This window comes from Sipha flava, unplaced genomic scaffold (assembly GCF_003268045.1).
Source record: "Sipha flava isolate LNK unplaced genomic scaffold, YSA_version1 207_pilon_pilon, whole genome shotgun sequence".
NCBI lineage: Eukaryota > Metazoa > Arthropoda > Insecta > Hemiptera > Aphididae > Sipha > Sipha flava.
The window spans coordinates 1,019,366-1,042,769 of record NW_020272813.1 but is presented as its reverse complement, the minus strand read 5'-3'; the positions used below and the strand labels follow the sequence as shown (position 1 = coordinate 1,042,769).

General features: G+C 25.6%; 4 protein-coding genes across 6 annotated transcripts; 1 reads left to right on the top strand and 3 right to left on the bottom strand.

The window, feature by feature from the left end:
- Positions 1-317: 317 nt before the first annotated feature.
- On the bottom strand, positions 318-3,688 carry LOC112682564 (putative aldehyde dehydrogenase family 7 member A1 homolog). Its single transcript, XM_025553195.1, has 7 exons — positions 3,275-3,688; positions 2,999-3,215; positions 2,725-2,942; positions 2,442-2,657; positions 2,003-2,365; positions 1,702-1,908; positions 318-590 (listed from the first exon to the last, which is right to left on the bottom strand). The coding sequence occupies exons 1-7, from the start codon at positions 3,443-3,445 to the stop codon at positions 378-380; spliced, it is 1,605 nt and encodes a 534-aa protein (XP_025408980.1). The 5' UTR covers positions 3,446-3,688; the 3' UTR covers positions 318-377.
- A 58-nt stretch (positions 3,689-3,746) lies between these two features.
- Positions 3,747-8,496, bottom strand: LOC112682566 (U4/U6 small nuclear ribonucleoprotein Prp31). Its single transcript, XM_025553196.1, has 10 exons — positions 8,345-8,496; positions 8,070-8,238; positions 7,812-8,009; positions 7,520-7,724; positions 6,654-6,823; positions 6,221-6,378; positions 6,019-6,159; positions 5,809-5,958; positions 5,522-5,746; positions 3,747-3,860 (listed from the first exon to the last, which is right to left on the bottom strand). The coding sequence occupies exons 2-10, from the start codon at positions 8,194-8,196 to the stop codon at positions 3,750-3,752; spliced, it is 1,485 nt and encodes a 494-aa protein (XP_025408981.1). The 5' UTR covers positions 8,197-8,238; positions 8,345-8,496; the 3' UTR covers positions 3,747-3,749.
- A 125-nt stretch (positions 8,497-8,621) lies between these two features.
- On the top strand, positions 8,622-14,506 carry LOC112682563 (DNA helicase MCM8). 3 transcript variants are annotated; one of them, XM_025553193.1, is made up of 4 exons: positions 8,638-8,862; positions 12,633-12,734; positions 12,793-13,011; positions 13,821-14,506. In XM_025553193.1, exons 2-4 carry the CDS (start codon positions 12,633-12,635, stop codon positions 14,385-14,387), a joined length of 888 nt encoding a protein of 295 aa, XP_025408978.1. In that variant the 5' UTR covers positions 8,638-8,862; the 3' UTR covers positions 14,388-14,506. The 3 variants fall into 3 exon arrangements, with proteins under 3 accessions (XP_025408977.1, XP_025408978.1, XP_025408979.1); XM_025553194.1 differs by lacking the exon at positions 8,638-8,862 and adding an exon at positions 9,446-9,475; XM_025553192.1 differs by lacking the exons at positions 12,633-12,734; positions 12,793-13,011; positions 13,821-14,506 and adding an exon at positions 9,374-11,745 and having other exon boundaries at positions 8,622-8,862.
- A 3,655-nt stretch (positions 14,507-18,161) lies between these two features.
- LOC112682595 (CD63 antigen-like) lies at positions 18,162-23,084 on the bottom strand. The gene is made up of 5 exons (XM_025553231.1): positions 22,899-23,084; positions 19,246-19,434; positions 18,991-19,161; positions 18,498-18,722; positions 18,162-18,410 (listed from the first exon to the last, which is right to left on the bottom strand). The coding sequence occupies exons 1-5, from the start codon at positions 22,959-22,961 to the stop codon at positions 18,345-18,347; spliced, it is 714 nt and encodes a 237-aa protein (XP_025409016.1). The 5' UTR covers positions 22,962-23,084; the 3' UTR covers positions 18,162-18,344.
- Positions 23,085-23,404: the final 320 nt, after the last annotated feature.

Genomic DNA, 23,404 nt, shown 5'->3' with positions numbered 1-23,404 from the left:
TACTCATACAGTTATTCAATTGATTCAATATTTCAAGATGATTTTTTTTTAACAACTTCTAGTAATCTGTATGCATGAAACTAATTTCTGTAACCTAAGGCAATACAAATAAATATATTGCAGAAGTAAAGATTGAACTTTAAGCTCCTTAGTGTAAAACTGAGTTATATTAATAAATAACTATAATAATTTTTATTTTTATAGTATAAGTTACTATAAAGTATAAGCAAAATAAATATAAATTTTTATAAGTAAAATATACGGTAAAACTAAATAAAATAAAATAATAAGATAAAAAAATAATAATCAAATAAAAATATATTCTTAATTAATATCTGATTTTGATTTATTTTAAAAATAAATGTTAAAATTTTTAGTTATTCAAATTTAATGCCTTGAGCTAAAGTTAATCCAGATCCATGATTGAGTGTAATAGTTGACCTTCTCATATATTGTTTCCAAGAATCAGATCCAGATTCTCGTCCTCCACCAGTATGTTTTTCACCACCAAATGCACCACCAATTTCAGCTCCATTTGTTGGTATATTGACATTAACAATACCACAATCTGATCCTTTAGGACCAATCCACTAATAAATAAATTAATACATTAAATAAAAAAATTACATATTTTTAAACATAAAGATGATTGATTAATTATAAAATTAAATATATTCAACTATAACTTTCAAGGAAATATTGTGTAGAGTTATAAACATAAATAATAACTCATAAATATTTTTAGTTTTTTTCTTTAACAAAAAGTTATTTTTTTTTTTTTAATAAAATAATTAGAAATGTTATTACTAGGGCCCGGATTTTAGTGCAAAGTGCAAATTTTTTTGGTTAATCATAAACAATGCTTTCTAAGAAAATTAATCGTTTCATGTAACGAGGGTTTCAAAACTACAAATTTTATGTTGCATTTTTTTTGTATATTTCGACGTTTTTTCATTTTTAGTATTATTGGGTCATTTTGTAAGTATTTAATGCATATTTGTTCGATATACTAAATAAATTTAGCCTATTCAAAATAAAATCAAAAAAAAAATTATTATTATTAGGTTTTTCCATACACATCTTTATTTTTCGATTCTGTTTTTATCTTATTTTAATTTATTATTGACTATGGAACGACACTAGTATTCGGTCAAATAACAAATCAACTTCGTATTATCTCGCAGACTGCTCATATTACATGTGAATGTGATTTTTATGTATTAAATAGTGTGTTAAATAATGCCCAAAACAAAAAAAAAATATATGTCATTTTTAAGGTCATTTTTTCAATTTTAAGTTCATATTTTAAAGACATTTTTGGCTATTTTTTAGAGCATATTTGTATGGTTTTAAGTGCATTTAAATCCGGGCCCTAGTTACTAAACATTTTTAATACATTTTTTAATAAAAACTTTTCAACTATTTTTTACCAAAAGGAGGATATATAATTTAAATAATAGATGATGAGAAGTAAAATATAGGACAATAATATTAAAACAACTCATTCTTTAAAAAAAAAAAAAAAAAATAATTGGCCTGATAATACTTTTAATTTTTGACAATATTCATTATAATTTATGAAAATAATCAAAATAAATAATTTATAAACTTTTCAAGGTTAAAAATATGATAACAAATATACTAATAACTATTATAAAATTGTAATATGTATCTACTATATAAATAAATTAAAAAACATACTTTAAATACTGTTCCAATATCATTGGTAAAGATACTAGATGCCAATCCTTGATCTACACTATTGTTCCATGAAATAGCCTCTTCTAAAGTATCATACTTCAATACATAAACAATAGGAGCAAATGTTTCACGACATACTACAGGTGAATCATACTTTAAGCCAGATATAATAGTAGGTTCTACAAAATAACCAGATCTATTTATTACCTAAAATATTAAAATTGTATTTAGTCAATTTCTTAATATAACATTGTATTATTATAATGCTTAAATTCAATAATATAAAATCAAAAAGTTATACTTTTCCTCCAAATTCAACTTGTCCTCCAGCTTCAATTGCTTCCGATACTGTTTGTTTAAAATTATCAATGGCTGTTAATGAATGCATAGGACCATAAAGAGTATTTTCATCAAGAGGATCACCTAATCTTTTTAGGACATTAGAATATGCTTTGACTAAATTTACTAAAACAGTATTGTAAATTGATTTATGTAAAATTAATCTTCTAGTAGTAGTACATCTTTGACCAGCTGTTCCACAGCATGCAAATACCACTGACTGCGATACCATTTCAAGATTAGCATTCGGTGTAACAATAATAGCATTATTACCACCTAATTCCAATAATACACGACCAAATCTCTTTTGTACTTCAACACCAACCTGAATAAAATATACTGTTAATAAGTATACCAAATTATATGATTGATCTCTAAAAATATAAAATTAAAGAACCAACTTTTTGACCAACTGAACTACTTCCAGTAAAGGAAACTAAATTTACTCGTTTATCATTAACCATTGACACTCCAATATCAACATCACCTGTACATAATGATAAAATAGCCCCAGGAATATTATTCTTTTCTAAAACTGATGTAATAATTTTAGTAGTGGCCACTGAAGTAAGAGAAGTTGTTGGTGCTCCTTTCCAAATCACTGAGTTTCCACATACCTGTAGATTAGTTATATTACTTAATTAAATTTAAATTAAATGAAAAACCATTAAAAGTAAAAAATACCATAGATATAGCACTATTCCAACCATAAACGGCAACAGGAAAATTAAATGCACTTATAATTCCTACTAAACCTAAGGGATTCCACTGTTCAAGCATAACATGATTTGGTCTTTCAGAAGGAAATATTGAACCATTAAACATTCTTGAAATGCCAACAGCATAATCACAAACATCAATATACTCTTGTACTTCGCCTATACTTTCCCCCAAAATTTTACCTAAAATAATAAATGATTAAGCTAATAAGTTTGAAAAATTAACCATATTATTTTACCCATTTCCAACGATACCAATTTTCCAAGTGGTTCTATTTTTTGTCTTAAAGCAACACCAATTTGTCTAACAATTTCTCCTCTTTTTGGCGCAGGTATATCAGACCAATACTTCCATGCATCAAGAGCATTAGATACACATCTATCATAATCTTCTGTATTACCATTTTGCACCGAAGCTATTGGTAGACCATTTGCAGGACATACTGATGTTGTCATCTATGAAGAAATGTATGATATTCTAAATGGTTTTGGAATGGTTAATAAAAGATACTAACATTTCCGTTTGCATTCCATTTTCCATCATACACACCAGAATTTTCTTCTTTCAAACCAAGTTCTTTGAGGAATGAATATTTATCGTCATTAATTAAAAAACTACTGCTTTTTCTAAGACTGAAATAAAAACATTTAATATGTTTAAAAGGTTTGGGATTTAAAAAATACATTGCAAACTTTTATTAGTATATACTATGATCAATATTATTTAGTCTTGGATAGTATTTAAACTCAACAGATAAAATGTTACTGTTGTTTGATGAACTCAACTGTTCAATTATACCTTATTAGCTAAACTTGTTACATTGGAAAAAGTTTATCTAATTAAAAATAAGGGTTAAAAACTGCTTAACCTTTGATATGTAAACTATTTATTTGGATTCTAATTAGTTAGATTTATACAGTTAAAATAATTTAATTTTTAATCTTTAATCATAATGAAAAATAAAAAAAAAACATTTTATTATCTACATTTTATTGTTTATTATTCACATTTACAAAACTTGCAGTGTTGGAAAAATATCTTGCTGAATTAATGCCGGAATTTTTACTTTCAGCTGCTTGTGGATTGACTATTTCTAAACCCTAAAAAAAAAAAATAATAATTATTTATTTAAAATTTAGCCATAATATAAGTCAATAAAATAAAAAGGTTACGAAATTATTTATTCAGAATAAGTAAAAGACATATTATAATTAATAAATAATTATTACAACATAAAGTAATAAAATATATGACAATGTACAACAATATTAAATCTATTCTTAACACATAAAATTCAAATAATAATTTTGTCTTTATTTACATACCGTGTTATTTATATGTTATTTTTATAACTTTTAAAAAGCAATGATAAATCATAGAATTTATATATACTATTCAGAACAAAGGTCACTATAATACATTAAACATCTTATTTGATAAGATTGTAACTTATACGTATGCATCACCTAATAAAATAATTACACTAAAAAAACACATAATTGATCGATTTTATTAATTTATAACATTAAAATTATAAAAGCAAATTAAACAGAAAAAAAACATTAAAATTATCACCACTTTTTACAAAAAATAATTAATCACATTTAATTTACAAGAATCATGTAAAATGGCTTTTGAGAAGCATTACATTTTAATTTAAAATCATAATAATAAGAAATAAGTAAGGTAATTAAAATTAACATATAATATTGTAAATAATTTTAATTAAATAATATCTTATATATTATACGAATAGCTGAAAAAATATATTTATCTATCCAAAATATTAACAAAACATAATATTGTCAGTGAATCAAGGAATAGATTTATTAAATTCTGAGTGAAACAAGGTATGTATTAGTTTAACTATGATGTATTATTTTTATTTTTATTTTTTTTAATGGTGTACTGAATTTTAACCGGCAGAAATGCTTTGATCATTACTAAATAAAAACTTATATAGGAAATTGGTTCTATTCGATACTTGTAAGGGTCATTTATTGAATTTTTTAATTTCTCAAAAAAATTTCTCAATTTTCTTTGTAACTGTGAAAAAAACTAACAATGTTATAAAAAGCCATTTATCACATAACGGTTCTATATAAAATCAAATATTTATTTTCATCATACCAAACAAAATAATGATTGTAGGGATATGAAATTTTCAATGAATACTGATAACTAATATCCGTTACAGATGGCATAATTTTCAAAATAATTTTTTTTAATTATTATAGAGGATTACATTTTTTTATATTTTCTAGGATTTTATTAAAAAATGTCAATGAAATAATTTTAGTTTGACATAGTCTTAAATTTTTTCTTTACTAAGTTCCTTATAACTATCATATTATCATTGATAATTTGGATTTAATTCCAAGAAAATATTTTACGAGAATTTGAATATTAAATTTTAACAAAAAAATAAAAATTATAAAATTTTTCTACATTCTAATCAAAATTTATACATTTTTATACTTTTTTTCAAGAAAAATGGTTCATTGATTTCAAGTTCAAAGATCAATATCCTATCCATATGTCACCTTTGACCATGGAGTCTCAATCGACCTAAGAGTTTCACTTTTTTTATTAATTAAATTTGTTCTAAAATAGTATAAAATTTTACAGACAAAACAAGGAAATCCGTATTTAATGCTTATTATTATAAGTTTAAAAAAACTTTAGAAAAAACTAATATTATTTATAAAAATATACTAATTAAAATATTTTTTTTTTTTAAATTTATAAAAATAAATCTCACTTGAAGGGGAGTAAAGGCAACACTAGATGCAGTACCAGACACTTGTTTTTTAACTGAAGTTGCACCACCCCAAGCTTGTTGCTTTTGTAAATTTTTTTGGAGAGTTTTTGAAATCCGTACTTTAGTTTTTTCATCAACTTGAGCATGACGAATTCTACCAGTTCCTGACTTACCGATAGTTCCACGAGTATATCCTAAGTCTTCTTGATATGCGTCATCTTCAATCTAAATTTAAATGAATAACCAATGTTAAATCTAAATTAAAATACAATTCATACTATATTTACATCGGCGAAATTCATTCTGTTTGCTTGTTTACGTAGCTCAGTAACAGCATAACGTTCTTTCATTTTACGTACTCTCTTTCCACCTCTCTTCTTTCGACCTGGATCAATTGGTTTAGGAAGAGGTTTAATAAATTTAACTGGAGGAGGTTCCTAAAGTAAAAATTTATTATTTATAGTTAAATCAAATAAAAATTAATATATCAAACAAACCGTTAATTTATCTAATTTTTTTTCTATATCTTCTTTTAATGTCATTCCTATATGACCATCAACACTTTCATGGGCTGCATCAACTCTTGCAGCTAATGTACTTTTAGTGGCAACAAGTCTTGCTGCTTTTCTACGTAAATCCTAATAAAATAAAACTTGATCAGCTTATAAAATAAATGTAGTAAAAATAATTATCACATACTGGAGGATTATTTTGTACTAAAGAACAATGAAAAATAAAACCAGTGTGAGGCATTGCATTAGCTTGTGAAAAACCAGATAAAAGTTTTTTTTGAGAACCCAATAATAGAACATTACATGCTGGCATTTTTGATAAATTAGTTAATCCTCCTGCAACTCCTAAAATAAATAAAGTTGAAGGTAAAATGTGACTGATCATAATCAATAAATAATATAGGATGGAAAGGTTCAATCAGCAAGAAGCAACTTTTACAAAAGTCAACAAAAGCTTCACCATACCTTAAAGTACATATTAATTAATACCATAATCAAAAAACCATACTATACACAATAATTGATGTTGTAGATAATTATAGTAAATAATTAGTTGTCTATTGCAAAATTTTTGTTTATGGTATTTTTACTACAAACTGAATTATCATTTAAAAAAATACCCATGATTTTTGCAGCAGTTGAAGCTCCAACAATAAAGGAAAGATTAGGTGCTATGAAAGTCATTCTACTTTCTACATACTCATAAACTTTCATTTTTAATTTATTAAGGTCAATAGCCATATCACAAGCTTCACGGACTTCAAATAGTTCATTTTCATTTAAAAGTTGTCTAAAAACAAAATAAATAAGTTCTTATGCATTCATGATTTAATATTTAAAATTACTAAAAATATAAATATATAATTAACATTTAAATAAAAAGTAATACAATAAATAATACATAGAGCATAAATGATAAGTATATTTATACTAGGTATTATGATCCAAGTTTTTTTGAATTAATCTAGTTTTATAAAAAAATTTTAAAATAAATACTTCATAAAAAATAAATTAAAATTTTACTAAATATTTTGTCATTTTGTCTGGAAGATAAAATATTAGTTATTAGAAATAAGAAAATGTTTTGCAATAAGGATGGGAAACTAACGGCCTATATAATTTTTTTTATCTGGCCTTTGTATTTTCAAAATATTTTTACTGTCAAATGTAAATATTATATACTTATCTAATATTGAACTGCAACTAAATTATTAAATACTTAATTATAATATGTATCCATATAAGCATAGCTTACATAGTTATAGATACTAGGTATTTATTTTATTGTATAGGTTCAGTCGTAAACTTTAATTATATAAAATAAATGCTAATTAAATAAATTTTAATGATCTTTTTTTTTTCGCTTTTTTACTTAGGACCTCCAGATTTTAAAGTTCTATAAATTGGCCATCTAGTTACTTTGAAGTGCTCATCCTTATTTTGCAATATAAATACAAATTCAATATTAATTTAGTTAATATTTTACCCTTGAGTAGTTGATGCTGTAACAGACACAACCATAATAGTAGCTTGTGTAAGAAAGGTTGGCAGTACTTCATTATTTTTTGATTGTTCAAGAGTATTGCCAAGTTCTTTAACAGTTTGCACATATTCTAATGGACCAACAACTAGGGACTCTAATTCAGGAAATCGTTTAGAATATTTGTCTCGAACAAATTTATGTATGATTACTGAAAATGTATATTAATAGTATATAATATAAAATTATATATTAATAAAATAAATTGTCTTAATGCATTTGTTTTTAAATATCTTACATATTTCATCATCAATTTCAACAATCAAATTGTTTGCTTCTACAATAAGAAGATATTCAGGATCAGATTCTACAGGACCTAATACATCTTCTGCATTTCTTTGTTTGCTTTGAAATATATCAATTTGTCGCATTATGCCAACTAGATGATCTGAATCTCGTAGTTTAGCAAGATCACGGATTTTAACATTTTTAAAATCTACAAAACAACATATTTAATATACAAAAATAAAATTAAATGAGTTATTTTTAAATATACCAGTTTGTTTAGGAATAAAAGCATTTTCTTCCGATTCATCAAATGGTTCTTCTTTGATGATCATAGGCTCACTATCATCATATCCATCCTCCTCCAAATCAGCAAGTAACTCTTCGGCCAGTGACATTTTTAAATAGTTGTAATTTTTTTAATTTTTTGATATTCAAAACTAAAATTAAAACGTTTAAATTACATTAATATAAACAGAATTAAATATATCAAAATTAAATTAAATTTTTGTAGCTTATTATATATTCTAAAATTATAATTCTTACAAATCACTGTTACTTGGTCAACGTCAAATTGAATTATTTAACTATTAATTAGTTACTGAATTACATGGTCTCATAAAATTTGGTTTTTTACAAATATATGTATGTAATATATAAACCATGCAATTAACAATAAACAACGATTGCCGATTAAGGAGCATCATGATAAAATATAACAATGCGTTATAACTTTATCACATTTATTTTCATGGCAAAAACTATATGTTCGTTTTTATCACTATTTTGAAAATAATCGAGGTACTTTCACAGAATAACAGTACTTTGTTATAGCATTATCTTGATACTTTATTATTTATCTCAATGCATTATAGTTGATACCACGTCTAAATATAATTAATAATAAATACTAATAAGCTTGAGTTACCACATGTGTTGAAATCGTGAAACATGCCCAATGTTTAAACTTCAAACTTTAAATAGTTTAGTATCTACTTCCTTACATTCTAAAATAATATAAAAATTAAGGTTACTTCAAATAATTTATAATATCTAATTATATTGTAAGTATGTATTTGTATAATTTAAATAAAAAGGCATGTTACTCTATATTACTGGAAATATCCAGTAGAGTTAATTTTATTATTATTTTGTTCAATTGAAGTAAATTTTTATAATAAAAAAATTAATTTTTTAAACAGTTTTTAAAAATATATTACTTATATTCTTATGTTAATTACATTAAATACTTTAAATTTTATACAAGTAATATTGAACATTACTAATATTAATTTATTGTATGTATACAATAAATATAATATACATAGTGAATTTATAATATAACTTCAGTATTAAATTTAAATAAATCTTTATGCTAATAAAATTATAGTAATAATAGTGAAATTCATTGATTTTATTATTACCTTTGATTAATTTGTTATGTGTATTACATTGTATTGACATTTTATATGAATATACTTTTAATGTTATAGTTTTATATACAAATTTATTCATGAAAATTTATTATATTTAAAATAAAAGTAATAATAATTAGTTAATGTTAATTACTTTCAGTTAATTACACAGCTATGAGTAATCCTAATCAAAATAAATGGAAAGGTGGTCGATATTGGCAAAAGTATAAAAATAATAATAAACTTCAACATCATACAACAGGCGAGTTTGATATTAGTGATGTAAATTTAAATTTAAACATTGACGATACTCAAGAAGATTTTTTTCATGGATGGCAACTTTATTTTCCAACTGAAAAATATTATAAAGATAGCTTAACTGTAAAATTAATTTTAGCTACAATATCATTTTTAAAAAAATATGAACAAAACATTTCTATTGAACAACTTATAGAAAATAAATCTTATATTTTCAATGTTGATTCCTTAAATGAAGATGAAGATTTCATGTTTATCTGGTCAAATTTTTGGGATGATTTAACCAATCAACCTAGTTATACATTAAATTGTTTAGGACTTGCAATTCATCAATATGCACTAGAAGAATTAAATAAAAATATTCATGATGATTGTACTATGTTCAAAAACTTGCCTATGATACACCCTAGGATATTGAATTTTGGTCCACTTTTTCATTTAAAATGTTTAAAAGCAGAAACAGATGGAAAATTAATTTTAGTTCATGGGACCGTCATAAAAGCCAGTAGTTTAAAATTTCAATGTTTGTGGTTAGGATTTTCGTGTAATACTTGTGGTTCAATTCAAAATATAAAACAACCTGATGGTATATTTACAAAACCAAAACAGTGTGATAATATTGCATGTAAAAGTCATTCATTTTCTATAAATAGGAATTTACCATTTACTCAGACAATTAATTGTCAAACAATTAGAGTTCAAGAATTACAAAGTGATGACCAACGAGAAAGTGGTAGAGTACCCAGGACTGTGGAATGTGAGCTTACAAACGATTTAGTATATAATTGCATTCCTGGTGATGTTGTTACTGTAACTGGTATTGTTAAGAAAAAATTGTGTAATTCAAATAAACAAAGTGCACAAAATAAAGAATTAAACATTTTTATGCAATATATCGAAGTAGTATCCATACAAAATAACAAAAATCAGTCAAAAGGAAAGGTTACAAGTACTGCTTTTCAATTTACTATGAGAGATTATTACTCTATTCAAAAACTTCATTCTAAACCTTATCTCTTTGAAGTTATGGTAAATTCCATATGTCAAGGCATTTATGGTCATGAAATGGTGAAAGCTGGAATGTTATTATCACTATTTGGAGGAAGTAACTGTTCTCTAAATCAAACACGAGGAGATATTCATATTTTAGTTATTGGTGATCCTGGTCTTGGAAAATCACAAATGCTTCAATCAGTGTGTAATATTTCTCCAAGAGGTGTGTTTGTTTGTGGAAGTACTTGTTCATCAGCTGGACTTACTGTAAGTTTAACTCGAGAGAAAGGCATAGATTTTTCTTTAGAAGCTGGGGCTGTTGTATTAGCTGATCAAGGTGTGTGTTGTATTGATGAATTTGATAAAATGTCTACAGATCATAATACATTACTAGAAGCTATGGAACAACAAACGATAAGTATTGCTAAAGGTGGCGTCATTTGTTCTTTACCATGTCGTACTACTATAATGGCTGCAGCAAATCCAATTGGTGGGCATTATAATTGTGATAAAAGTGTATTAGATAATTTGAAAATGAGTCAAGCTATGTTATCTCGTTTTGATTTAATATTTTTATTAATAGATACACCTAATGAGATCACTGATAAAAAGCTAACGGCACATGTGCTAAATATACATTCAAATAAGGTGAAAGAAACTCAAAATGTAAACAATTTTTCTGAAAATTATAGTTGTCTTAAAGAAAGATTGTCAGAATTTGGGAAAAGTTCCGATTATATTTCTCAAGCTGAACTACGTAAATATATAGCATACGCAAGAAAATATGTTTCATCTCCAACTTTGTCAAATGAAGCAAAAGAAATGTTACAGCAATTTTTTATTGAACTAAGGTCAAATAATTTAAGTTATGGTATTCCAATAACCATAAGACAATTAGAATCATGTATTAGATTAGCACAAGCTAGAGCTAAAGTAGAACTGAGAGAAGAAGTTTCTGCAAAAGATGCTTATGAAGTTATTGAACTGCTTAATTTTAGCCTTGTAAAAACTCAATGTGATGAATTTAGTGGTTTTGGATTCAAAAAAAGTGTTAAAAAAACTGGAATTCGAGCTCAATCTAGAAAACTATTAAATGAATTACAAAGACATAATAAAACAGAAAAAGTCTTTAATATTGATCAAATGAAGTTATTTTCAAAACAATTAAATATTGCAACTTTAGATTTTTACAATATTGTAGATCTACTAAACAATGAAGGAATTTTAATTAAAAAAGGAAATAATATGTATGAACTAAAAGTTTAATAAATACTTTCAAATTATAATTTTAATATTTTCTTACTATATACTTGATTTGTGTTTATTAGTATGTGTAATTATCAGATTTAGGGATTACTTAATTTGTTGAATAAAATGTATTTAATTAATTACTGGTGTATTATTTGAAAAATAATTTTAAATATTCTGAAAATTTTTATAATATTGATATAAATTATACAAAAATGAAATACAAATTAACTTTTAAATTGCCTAAAAAGAATTATTAATTATTTTCATATTTATAATGTTGAAAATTAAATTAATCTAATTACTTTTTTAATATAATTATTTAACCTTTCATATACATTTTAACACATACCTGTATTTTTGTGTTGCTTGACCAGTAGTACAAAGAGATGTATTTGTTGAGAGGCCATCTGTATCACTTATGATATTAGTTATGTGTAAATTGTAAAGAATTAAATTTGACTCTTGTATGCCAAATTAAAACAAAAATATTAAATTTATCATAATTTAAATTATAACTTAATGTAAATGCTATCTTATTTTTGATCACTATGTGCTATTATTATAAAATGTATGTTTCCCATGAATCGATTTTTTAGTGTAGGAGGGAACTATATTTTCTATTTTTTAAACTTATGTGATTTCCAAAGAATGTGGTCCTCATATTTTATTAAAGATAATTTAGATAAACATTCTGAATATTATCATCTTAGTGTATTCTTAAAATATTTATTAATTGTTAAAATATAGTAGAACTAAAAATATTTTTGGTACTAAATAATTTCAAAATAATTATTGATATTTCTGTATGTCACACAAATACACACACACATGTAAATATAGGAAAAATTATGTGTGATTAATCAAATATACACAAGATATCATAAATAATTATCTACTTATTTATTATAATGTTATAGATGGATAGATCACAGTTGTGTGGATGTAAAGGAGTTAGAACTTGTTTTGTGTGTGAAAAAGAATTCAATTTAACTCCAACTGTTGATCCTACAAGTTTAAAAGTCAGAAACATACAATTGTATTTGTTTGTTTTTATTTATTGGTTTTTTTAATTTTTAGAAATCATCCACTGCTTCTTACTGTTCTTACTGTAATTTATTATGGAGTGGTTGGGATGCAAATGAATACAAAAATCATCCTAATCATACTGGCATATCATATAAATTGGATGGTATTCTAGTAGAAAATGAATTTATTACTGAAGAAGAAGAAACAATACTAATTAAAAATTTAGATAGTATTCCTTGGGATGTATCCCAAAGTGGTAGAAGAAAACAAGTATGTCTTATATTTTTAATATTAGCTCTTGTTATTTTTATTTTATCAACTAAGACTTGGAGCTTTAAACATTTGCATATTAGTTTAGAAAATGCTTATTGAAATTCTGATTCTATACAAATTTCATCCACAGTACACAGATTTCAAGTATAAAAACTTTTGTTGTATAATTATTGCATATTTCATTATTTTTCTTAGGAATTAGCATATTTTAGTTTCAAGAAATTTTATATGTAAATTGCCTACACATTTTTTTTTTTAAACTTCATGGTTTAACAAAAAATATTAGATATATAACAACCAAAATTCTAAATTTTATATAATTTGATAAAATTAATTAATTCATAAATGTCTATTTTAGATTAGTTCCTAATACACTTATAATAATATAGTATATAGTTATAATCTGTTGTACTGAGAAATTGTAATAGTGATTGCCGATTGGCCCAAATTAATTTTTTTCTAAATTTACCAAGATATTATTTAAATATCATAATATAAAGTGATCGTTATCAGTATTTAAACATTTATATTCAAGAAAATTTAAATTTGATGAAAATTGTATAGCTTGTATAACTGAAAGACATAACAATACACAAGTTTGAAGTATTTATTTTTATTTTTTTCCTTTGTAATTTATGAAAATTGTATTTTATTCAAATTTTTGCTGTATATTATTATATTTTTGAATGCCATATGTATGCCCATATTTGAGTACTTTTTAACACAACATTCTGAGCCTTGGTCATAACTAATAACGAAATAAAAATTATTATATATATACAACTTACAACTAAATATGTTTTCAGAATTTTGGACCAAAATGCAACTTTAAGAAACGTCGTATATCAATAGGCAATTTCAATGGTTTTCCATTATCTACCAAGTTTGTTCAAGATCGTTTTGAACAAATTCCAATCTTGGAAAATTATTTTACAATTGAACAGTGTTCATTGGAGTATAGACCAGAATCTGGCTCATCAATTGATCCCCATGTAGATGATTGTTGGATTTGGGGTGAAAGAATTGTAACCTTGAGCTTGCTATCAGATACTGTTCTTACTTTAACTCCACATCACATTAAATATAGGAACCAGTATAATATTGACTACATTCCAAATATTGATTGTTTACCTATTCCAGTAAATAAAGCAAATTACCCAGTTGATGTTGTGCGAATATTAATGCCTAGAAGATCACTTTTAGTTTTGTATAACAAACCTAGATATTTATGGGAACATTGTATACTTAGAGAAGATATTCAGGAAAGAAGAGTTTGTATTGCTTATAGAGAATTTACACCACCTTATTTAAAAGAAGGAGAACATTATATCACAGGTTGTGATATATTACAAAAAGCTAAATGTTTTTGGTGAATATAAAATTTTGTTTAAAATGTGTTATAATTTTAATTATACTTATAATTGTTCTGTTAAAAGATGAATGTTGGTAAAACTCACTTTGTCTTTTGCCAATAACATGAAACATGAATGAACATGATTTAAACTTTTACAACTATTAATAATAAATTCCCTCTTTTTTATACCAATGCACAATTACTGATACAGGTTTATTTATATGAAAAATATATATTACTTCATATTTTCTAATTAATATAGGATATTTGATAAACAAAAATACTTTGAATAAATAACTTTTTTTAACTTTTATTTGAATATATACAATCTGTAATAATGATTACAATAAACATATGAACGTATAGATATATTATAATGATATGAAGGATTGAGGAGAAAGCTACACAGCAATAACAGTCAAAGATGATAGAGATTTTTTTTTTTACGGTTTAATTTTACTGAGTCAAATTATGACATTAGTGCCCCTTCATTCTTTTTGGCGAGTTCCCAAAAATATTTATTGAGTTTTGAGAAAGAATAAGTGGATTCTTGTGGTTTGCAATACGTAAGCAGAAACTACCTAGTAGTTAAGTTTGTTTTCCAGACAATAAGAAATAGCTTTGGTTAGACAATGGACTTGTATACTATGTATAGTGGAGTAGGTACTTATTTCTGAAGCCGAACTGGGTGTGGGGTATTTTTACCTTGTTATCATTAATGAACTCTGATTTGCGTTTAGTAATTAATTTTTCACATAGTTTGGCCAAAAAAGGGAGGAGGCTTATTGAATGATAAGAGGAAGGATTATCCGAGGGTTTATCAGGTTTCGGAAATAAGATAATTACTGGAATTTTCCATTGGAGAGGGAAATATGATAATCTTAATATCAAATTAAGAATATGGGTTAGGTGAATAAGAGTTTCTTTGAATTATTGGGCAACCACAGCAGTGATCCAATCCCGATGACGAAAAGGAAAAAATTTAATACTTTATTTCATTTCATCTGGAGAAAATGATTTGAAGGTTTGTTAATGTGGTAGAGCAGAAGAGAGATAGTTTTCAATATAAGATCGTTATTGCCAATATTGTTGTACGGTTGGAAGACTTTAAAGAGGTGTGAACAAAAAGTGTCTATTTGCTCTATATCGGTATTACACCAATTATCGATGCTATTTTTTAACGGAGCGTTTTTCTGTTTAAGGCAATTACATTTTTGTCATCCAGATTGAACCATTTTTTACTAAGAGTGAAGTACTAAGGTGGTATTGTCGGAATGGCACGAGGAAAATATACATTAACCTGGGAATAGAAATTTCGTATTGGGCGTGAAATGTGTCTCTGAGATCAGTGATCAATTATTTTTTTCGATTAGAATCGAAGAAAGTTCATTTTTGTAGTTGGTAGGGCCATTGGCATTCCAAAGTAAGATGGCTAGTGACTGGGAGGTAAAAAGTATTATTTAACATTTTGAACGAGAAGATGATCGAAGACAGTGGTGAGGAAAGATAATAATGGAGTAATTAACTGTCTATATTCGTTTAGAAATATAGTCAGAGGATAGTTGTCATTTGAATTAGTATCTGGATTTTAACCTGATGCCACCTGGGAATTGGCCCGATGATGTACAATTGTATCAGATGGTTGCTACTGGGTGTCTGTACAGTTATTAATATTTACATTGTTTGTATAACCTTTGCTGTTGTTGGTTGGGTGAAATGTTTGTTTGAAGTTGACTTGCGGAACCACTGTAGGTTCTTGAAGATGTAACCCCTTATAGTTCGCTGGATAATCTCCTCCACAGAGAGCGCATTTAGCAAGTGACTCACTTGATTTGCCACAATTGGGGAAAGGCTGGTTACCTCCACATCGGACGAATGTAGGAGAGTAAGAGCAATATTTCTTGGAGTGACCATAGTATTGGCAGTTATGGCACTGTATAACATTTATGTAGTTCCTCAATTATCATTTTTGTGTGAAGTAGTGACGTTACACCAAAGAAATATTTATTTATTTCGGCTGGCTGGAGGTCAACAAAAAAATTGAAATTTTATTCTTAGTCTTTTTTGATGAACGTTAGTAACCTGTCGAACTGAGAAACCAATTTCTTCGATTTCTGCTCCAATCTCGAAACTTGGTGTAGACTGGTGGAGGTTACGAATTACCTACTATTCTCAAGGTCTATTCCTAAAGAGTGTGATAGACATGATACTGAGCTTCACTTTCTCTTAGAAAGTGGATTATATTACGATACAATTCAGTGTCGGTTTGAATTTTTAAATCGTTTATTGAGGATTTAAAGATAAATTTATCTGCAATTTATCACTGTTACGGAGAATAATTAAATCCAATATACCACGGACAAAGATTGATGGTGAAAGTTTCATTTCAGTACTTTGAGAATTGACAAGAGGTATATTATCATTTGGAAGATTTTACATTTCAGTTACGTAATTTAAGAGTGGAGAGAATCTGTTAAGTGGGATAAATAATGGTCTAGTTTTAGTTTCCGGAATATCTATCGATTTAGTTTTGATGACTTTTTAGGATAATCGAATTTATCGTTATTATTTTCCTCCAAATCGATATCGAAAGAATTAAAGACGTCATTTAATCCGCTCTGTCTACGAGTGTTGTGCGATATTTTTGAAGAGTTGACAGAACTGACTTTTGTTTTTGATTGGTAGTAGAAATAGAATGAGACGAGTTTTGGTTAGGCATTTGTTTAGTAAGCCTATGTTTGTTAAGATTATTATTATTAATACTGACAGTTTGATTTTTCATTTTATATTATTGGTGTTTAAATTATCTGAGAGTCAGACTGTCGAAATAATCGCAGGTCCAAAACGCGCGTGACGATGCCTTGGGAAGAAGATAAAAGTGTTTCTCATACACTGCGTGTAATTAGTAAATACTTGTTATATTTTTTTCTCTTATATGAATTAGGAAACTACTCATATACGCAGGAGCCAGGTACAGTATAAAAAACTGATTTGATTGATAGAAAATTCGAAAAATTCCGACAGAATTGAGATGATTAAACACAAGTAGAAATAATAATTACGTGTGTGTTCAGTTTGAAATTTCACACGAGAATATAAATTAACTACTTAAACATCTAAAAACTGGAAAAAAAATTTATTATTTAACTTAAATAAACTTAAAAAATTACTTCTTGTTTATTAAATAAAAAATAATTATTGAGTAAAAAAATTGAAATTGAATTTAATTAGGTTTAATTATTTTTTAGACAAACATACCAACAAAGTATATCAGGTTACATACAAATGTGAAAATCGATAACAATATAATTTGGTTTCAGTTTTATAATATTTGTTCTATATAAGTATAACATACAAAAATAAAATAGATTAATAGATTTATATTAAATATATAAATTATTATATTTATATAATTATATTCAACATATATATTTATATTGATATTATATTCAATATTGAAAAAATATACTGCCAAGCAGAAATTATTTAGAATTCGACCAATGTAAAATCTGTAGCTTATTATGAAAATTTACTATGGAATATATAAAAAGCAAAATTCATCTCAATAACTTTTATTTGAATTGATGATTGCAGAAACGTCACAAGTCACATTTCAATTTCATAAAATATATGACGTTTCTGCAATCATCGATTCATTTACTTTTTCTGAGTATTTACATAAAAAAAAATATATATATAATAATAATATTTTTATTTTATAGTACATATATTTTATAATACATACCTATATAGTTACTAAATAGTAATTAATCATATTATAGTTATGAACAGTTATGAACTAGTTTCATAATACAATGCACCAGATATTCATAAATAATAATTATTCATTCATTATAATTAATTTACAATCAACTTTCATGTTAGTGTTCCATAACTTGTATATCATTGGAATTAAACATTGACAGGCTTATACTTTTATTTTATGTATAATGTTATCAATAATAGATTTATGATTTTATATTAGGTTATATCTATTTCTTATAGATTTTGATAAAGAACATGACAGTACTATACCCAATATCTAAAAAATAAATAAATATATTATAAATGGGCAAGTTATAAACATATATTAATTAATTGATAAGTTTTGTATTATTACTATACACACCTGTAAAAACGCAATCCCTATTGTAACGCCACTCAACACGCTCGCATTATCATTTACAATTTTTGATAATGATTCATAACAAGGTTGCAAAAAAATGGTTGGTTCAGAAGCCGTACAATTTTGGTGATCTATTGCTCCATCATATGAACCACAACAAGACATAGGCAATTTGTTATCTAGTATAGGATACCAGTCTTCCAGTTTTTCAGCTCCACAACAATGTAACTTAATTTTAAAATAAATAATTAAAAAGTTGATGGTAATAAAAATATTATAAATGATTATGTAGGTAGTACTTGATTAGATAGCTATAAAAAAGCGTATTGTACTTTATATAATATATGTATGTACATTTAATGAACTTTTTATATACTTGAATGATTTTATTTAATTGCCTAATAAAATTTAAAAAAGTCAAATAAAAAAAAAGCTTTTATAATTGTACGCCTTTTCATGTTATGCATAAAATTTTATTGTAAATGTTTGTCATTACAGTTGTTTGAAGTCGATCCCAAATATGTGTTATGTGCGTCGTTTTATTATAAAACATCATAGTTTCGTGTAGTTTTGATGTAACTACAAAATGGGTTTTTTCCAGTAATATAAATCCAGTTAAACCACCTACAATTTCCATTAAGAAACATATCGCCAATAAAAATCCAAACTGTATAAAAAAAAATTAATTTTAATAGAAATAAAGAGTACCTATATTATGTAGATACAACTAAGGAGTAATTTTTTTGCTCACAGTAAGCATCATGCAATTGTTTTCTTTCAACGTGCCACAACATCCGAAAAATGATACTGTTAAAACAACGATACCCACAACAATCAAAATCGATGGCGCAGTAAAATAGTGTTCTGTTAAAAACTGTTCGTAATGGTTGTAAACATTACAAATTGATAATCCAACGCTAAATAGTAATATTCCACTAAACTAAAAAATTAAAAAAAAACAAAAACTAATTTAATGCAATATTTTCAACTACTGTTTCGCCGTCAGGATTTTAATTAACACTCTGTATATATATATATGTGTTATTGTGTGTATTGTTAATGTAATTTAGTTATAGAATAAAAAGCAAAAACAACAACACAAATTGAGCGCCATTTTTGATAATTTTTAATAATAATGACTTAAATTATAATCTATGATTCGAATAGATCAATTATCTCGATATTAGATCTATTTAATATATTATATCTTATTACGTTGACACCAAGTATCAAGAGTTCTGCTCGGGACAATCAGATCCAAGTCTCGAATCTATACATATCCAATGGTCATTCGTTGCCAGTTTTTAAATTATAACATATTGCCATTTTAACACTTTAACCGCCATATGCCCGCCGGTGGTCATACTGCAATGTTCAAATTCTATACTTTTATGCCCGCCGGCGTCCATAGTTGATCATTACTATCACGCCACATGACCCGCCGGTGACCATAAATTCATATTTGAACAAATGCTTATGGTTTTTGTGGCGTTACGATAATGCATTTTTTAAACAGTACCATGGCGTAGAGAAGAATATGACAAATATTTTGGTATAAAAATCAATTTAATAGCTACAGTAGAACCAAAGATATAAATACATACAAATTAGTAATAACTTGGGAAAACACACTTGGCGTATCAATAAATGACTGCCGTATGACCGCCGGCGGGCACACGGCGGCTAACATGTTAAGATGGATATACACATAGGCATAAATTGGGGGAGGGGGGCATGGGAGAATTCCCCCTAGAATAAATTATAAGGAACAGTGCTCCCTCTGATATTTGATATACCTTGTTTTAAAATAAGTACAAAACAGCTGATTATAGCAAACTATACAGGTTTTTTTTAAAAAATTTTAATTTTCAATTTTAGTTTATCTAACATAATGTTAGAGAATGAATAATGAAAAATTGTATATAATAATATATAGGTAGTAAAGCGGCGTTTTTATTTAGAAGTTATATAATATTAAAAAATTCTGTTTTTAATGTATTTATGTTTTATTTATTTCATTACTGATTAATATTGATCACCATATACTAATATACTAATAAATATTATTTACATTAAATGGTAATATTAACATATATTTACAAGTAAGTAATGTTACGTTAACTATATAGACTAGTTGATATGTACCTATATATTGATATTTGATCCCCCCTAATAAATTTATAAATTACGCATATGGGCACACACGAACGAACAAAAGTGACGATTGCACACGCACATTCACATGCAACCCATTTTGCGATCGCGTAGACATATTCGCGAGCATTCGGATCCATTCTTGGGCCGTGTTCAAAGGAATACTGTGCAAATTCGAGTCACCGTATACTTATACGCCAATACAAAATTGTTATATAAATACAATGTAAAAAAGTGGATTGGGATAGTATACTGTGTTTTAAAATTAGTTGAAAAATACCGACGTAATGAAATGTAGAGAGTTTTGAAAAATCCGTCGTATTATTGATACATTTTTGAAACACGATAGGAAGTATTCGATTTCGAAAAATCTAATAAAGATATTGAAGAAATAATAAAGAAAATATTTAGCTTACAAGGATCACCTCAACAGGAAAATGCAAAAATAAAATTTAGTAGGTATTGAGTAGTGGCGTCATTTCAGTTTTTGATAGGGGGGGGGGGGGACATTTTGGCCGGCTCATACTACCGAGGGAAATATGGAGTTTCGCTTAAACTATTTAACTTATACTTAAGGCATTTTATATAATTCAAACTCAAACATTTTAATAAAAGCCATAAGAAATAAATCATTTTAGTCCGTTTAATTTTTTTTTAAAAATTAATTAACATTTACGTCTAATTGAAGTTGATTAATTCTTCAAAATCAAATTTAAATGATTTTATAATGTTTGCAATCAATAATGTTTAATTTAACTTGAACTCATTGTCATTTAGTCAATTTACAGATAAGAAGAATTATTTTATGGATGAAAAAACTTATATTATTTATATGTAGTAACAACGTACTAGCTCAAGTAATTTGGAAGAGACAAAGGAAAACGAAGATTGTTTTAAAAAAAATTAATTCTCTAAAATATTTTTTTAGATGTATGCATGTAGAAATAGAGTTCAATTTTCTTCACAATAAAATTACAATGCACCCCGCAAAATTTTACATAAAATGCTGAATATAAATTAAATTATACAAAATATATTTAAGTATATGTATTTTCTAACAATTTATTTTTCAATTTTTAAAATTTAAAATTTCAATTTTAAACAATTATAAAAATGTCATTTGCAAACCTTGACACGAAGTATAATAAATAATAATACATGAAAAACAATATTCTGCGTAATATAACAATTAATTTTAGTTTTGCACAGAACATATGTCAAATATGTGTTATTTATCTATCTTTTTTTTTGTTCTGTAAAATGTAATGACAGTACAATATGGTCTATTAATTATTTGAACTTAACTTACATTCTATACAGTATAAGTACCTACACACATTATTACATAGTTAATGCACTAAATTGTTAGTAAAAAAGTCAAAGTATTAATAAATAATATAAAATTTATAAATATTAAAATAATAAATGGAACACAATAAAATATAAACCATGAAAATGACTCCCTTTAATTGAAAAAAAATTGTTTTGAAACTAATTTATTAGCAGTTTTTGAATTAAATGTGTATGAGAGGGAGTGAGTATCCCAATTATTTTTCCAAATAATATAGCGTACCCCTTTTAATAATTCCATATTTCTTTGGGTAAAAGTAATGCTAATACGCTCTGTTTTTATGTAGGTACCTAATAATGATACCTCTACTTTAATTTTCCCAATTCGAGCACTATTTCTTATTTATTACTAAATAGTTATTACAAAACTTATTTCTAATTAATAATCAGTAATTATTAATTATTAATTCAGTGATTTATTAACGATACCAAATATTTTTAAAATGTAAATAATTATAACTATGTTACAGGACACATTACACAATATAAACGTTAATTTATATTTATAATTATTTTTTTATTACTTATAAGTATTAAAACGGGCTACTATAAATATATTAATGTCAACAAAATAACATACATTGGCACAGTGAGCCGGATGATATTTATAGACAATTTATACGCAATATAATTTTAATTATTATTAACATTATATATTAATAATGCAATATATGTTCATAATAGTACCAGAAGAAATATTTTTATCAAGTTATGTAGTTACTTAATTTTTTTTCAGTTTCGTATACATATAGTATGTGTGTATATATTTATAATTTATAATTATAAAAAATTATAAAATTAAAAATATAAGCCACATAATTCGTATTTTATTTAATATATATATATACAATGTATATCATACATATAACATTTTTTAATTCAAAGTGCAATTAAACTTACAAATATTATTAAATTGAAGACAAATAACAAGTATTTGATTGCCAACGACGTTTTATTCAACATGGCTAGAAATCTGAAGACCTAGAGTCTTGAAATATAGATATGTTTTATATTTTATTATACTACTGCAAATTAGTAATCTTCTTGAACACGAAAAACACCAAGTATGACAGTAAATAGTAAAACAAAAAAGTATTATTGGGTGACAGTTTTTTTTTCTATTTTGAGTATTTAAACAAGTGTCATTCGTCAACTGGATGAATGTATATTATATGTCATTAACTTGCATTTAGATTCACTGCAGCTGTCAAAAATAAAATAATAATAATAATACATCCGTTAGTTCTTCAGTTTATAATGTACATTTTATAGGTCCTATAACAAAATACAATGCATATTAATTGAGTCACTGAATTTATATACATTATACGAGGTACGTTCGGAAAGTAAGTTCCGTTTTGTAATAAAAAGAGAACAAGTACAGATACAGTACAGTCATGAAATCT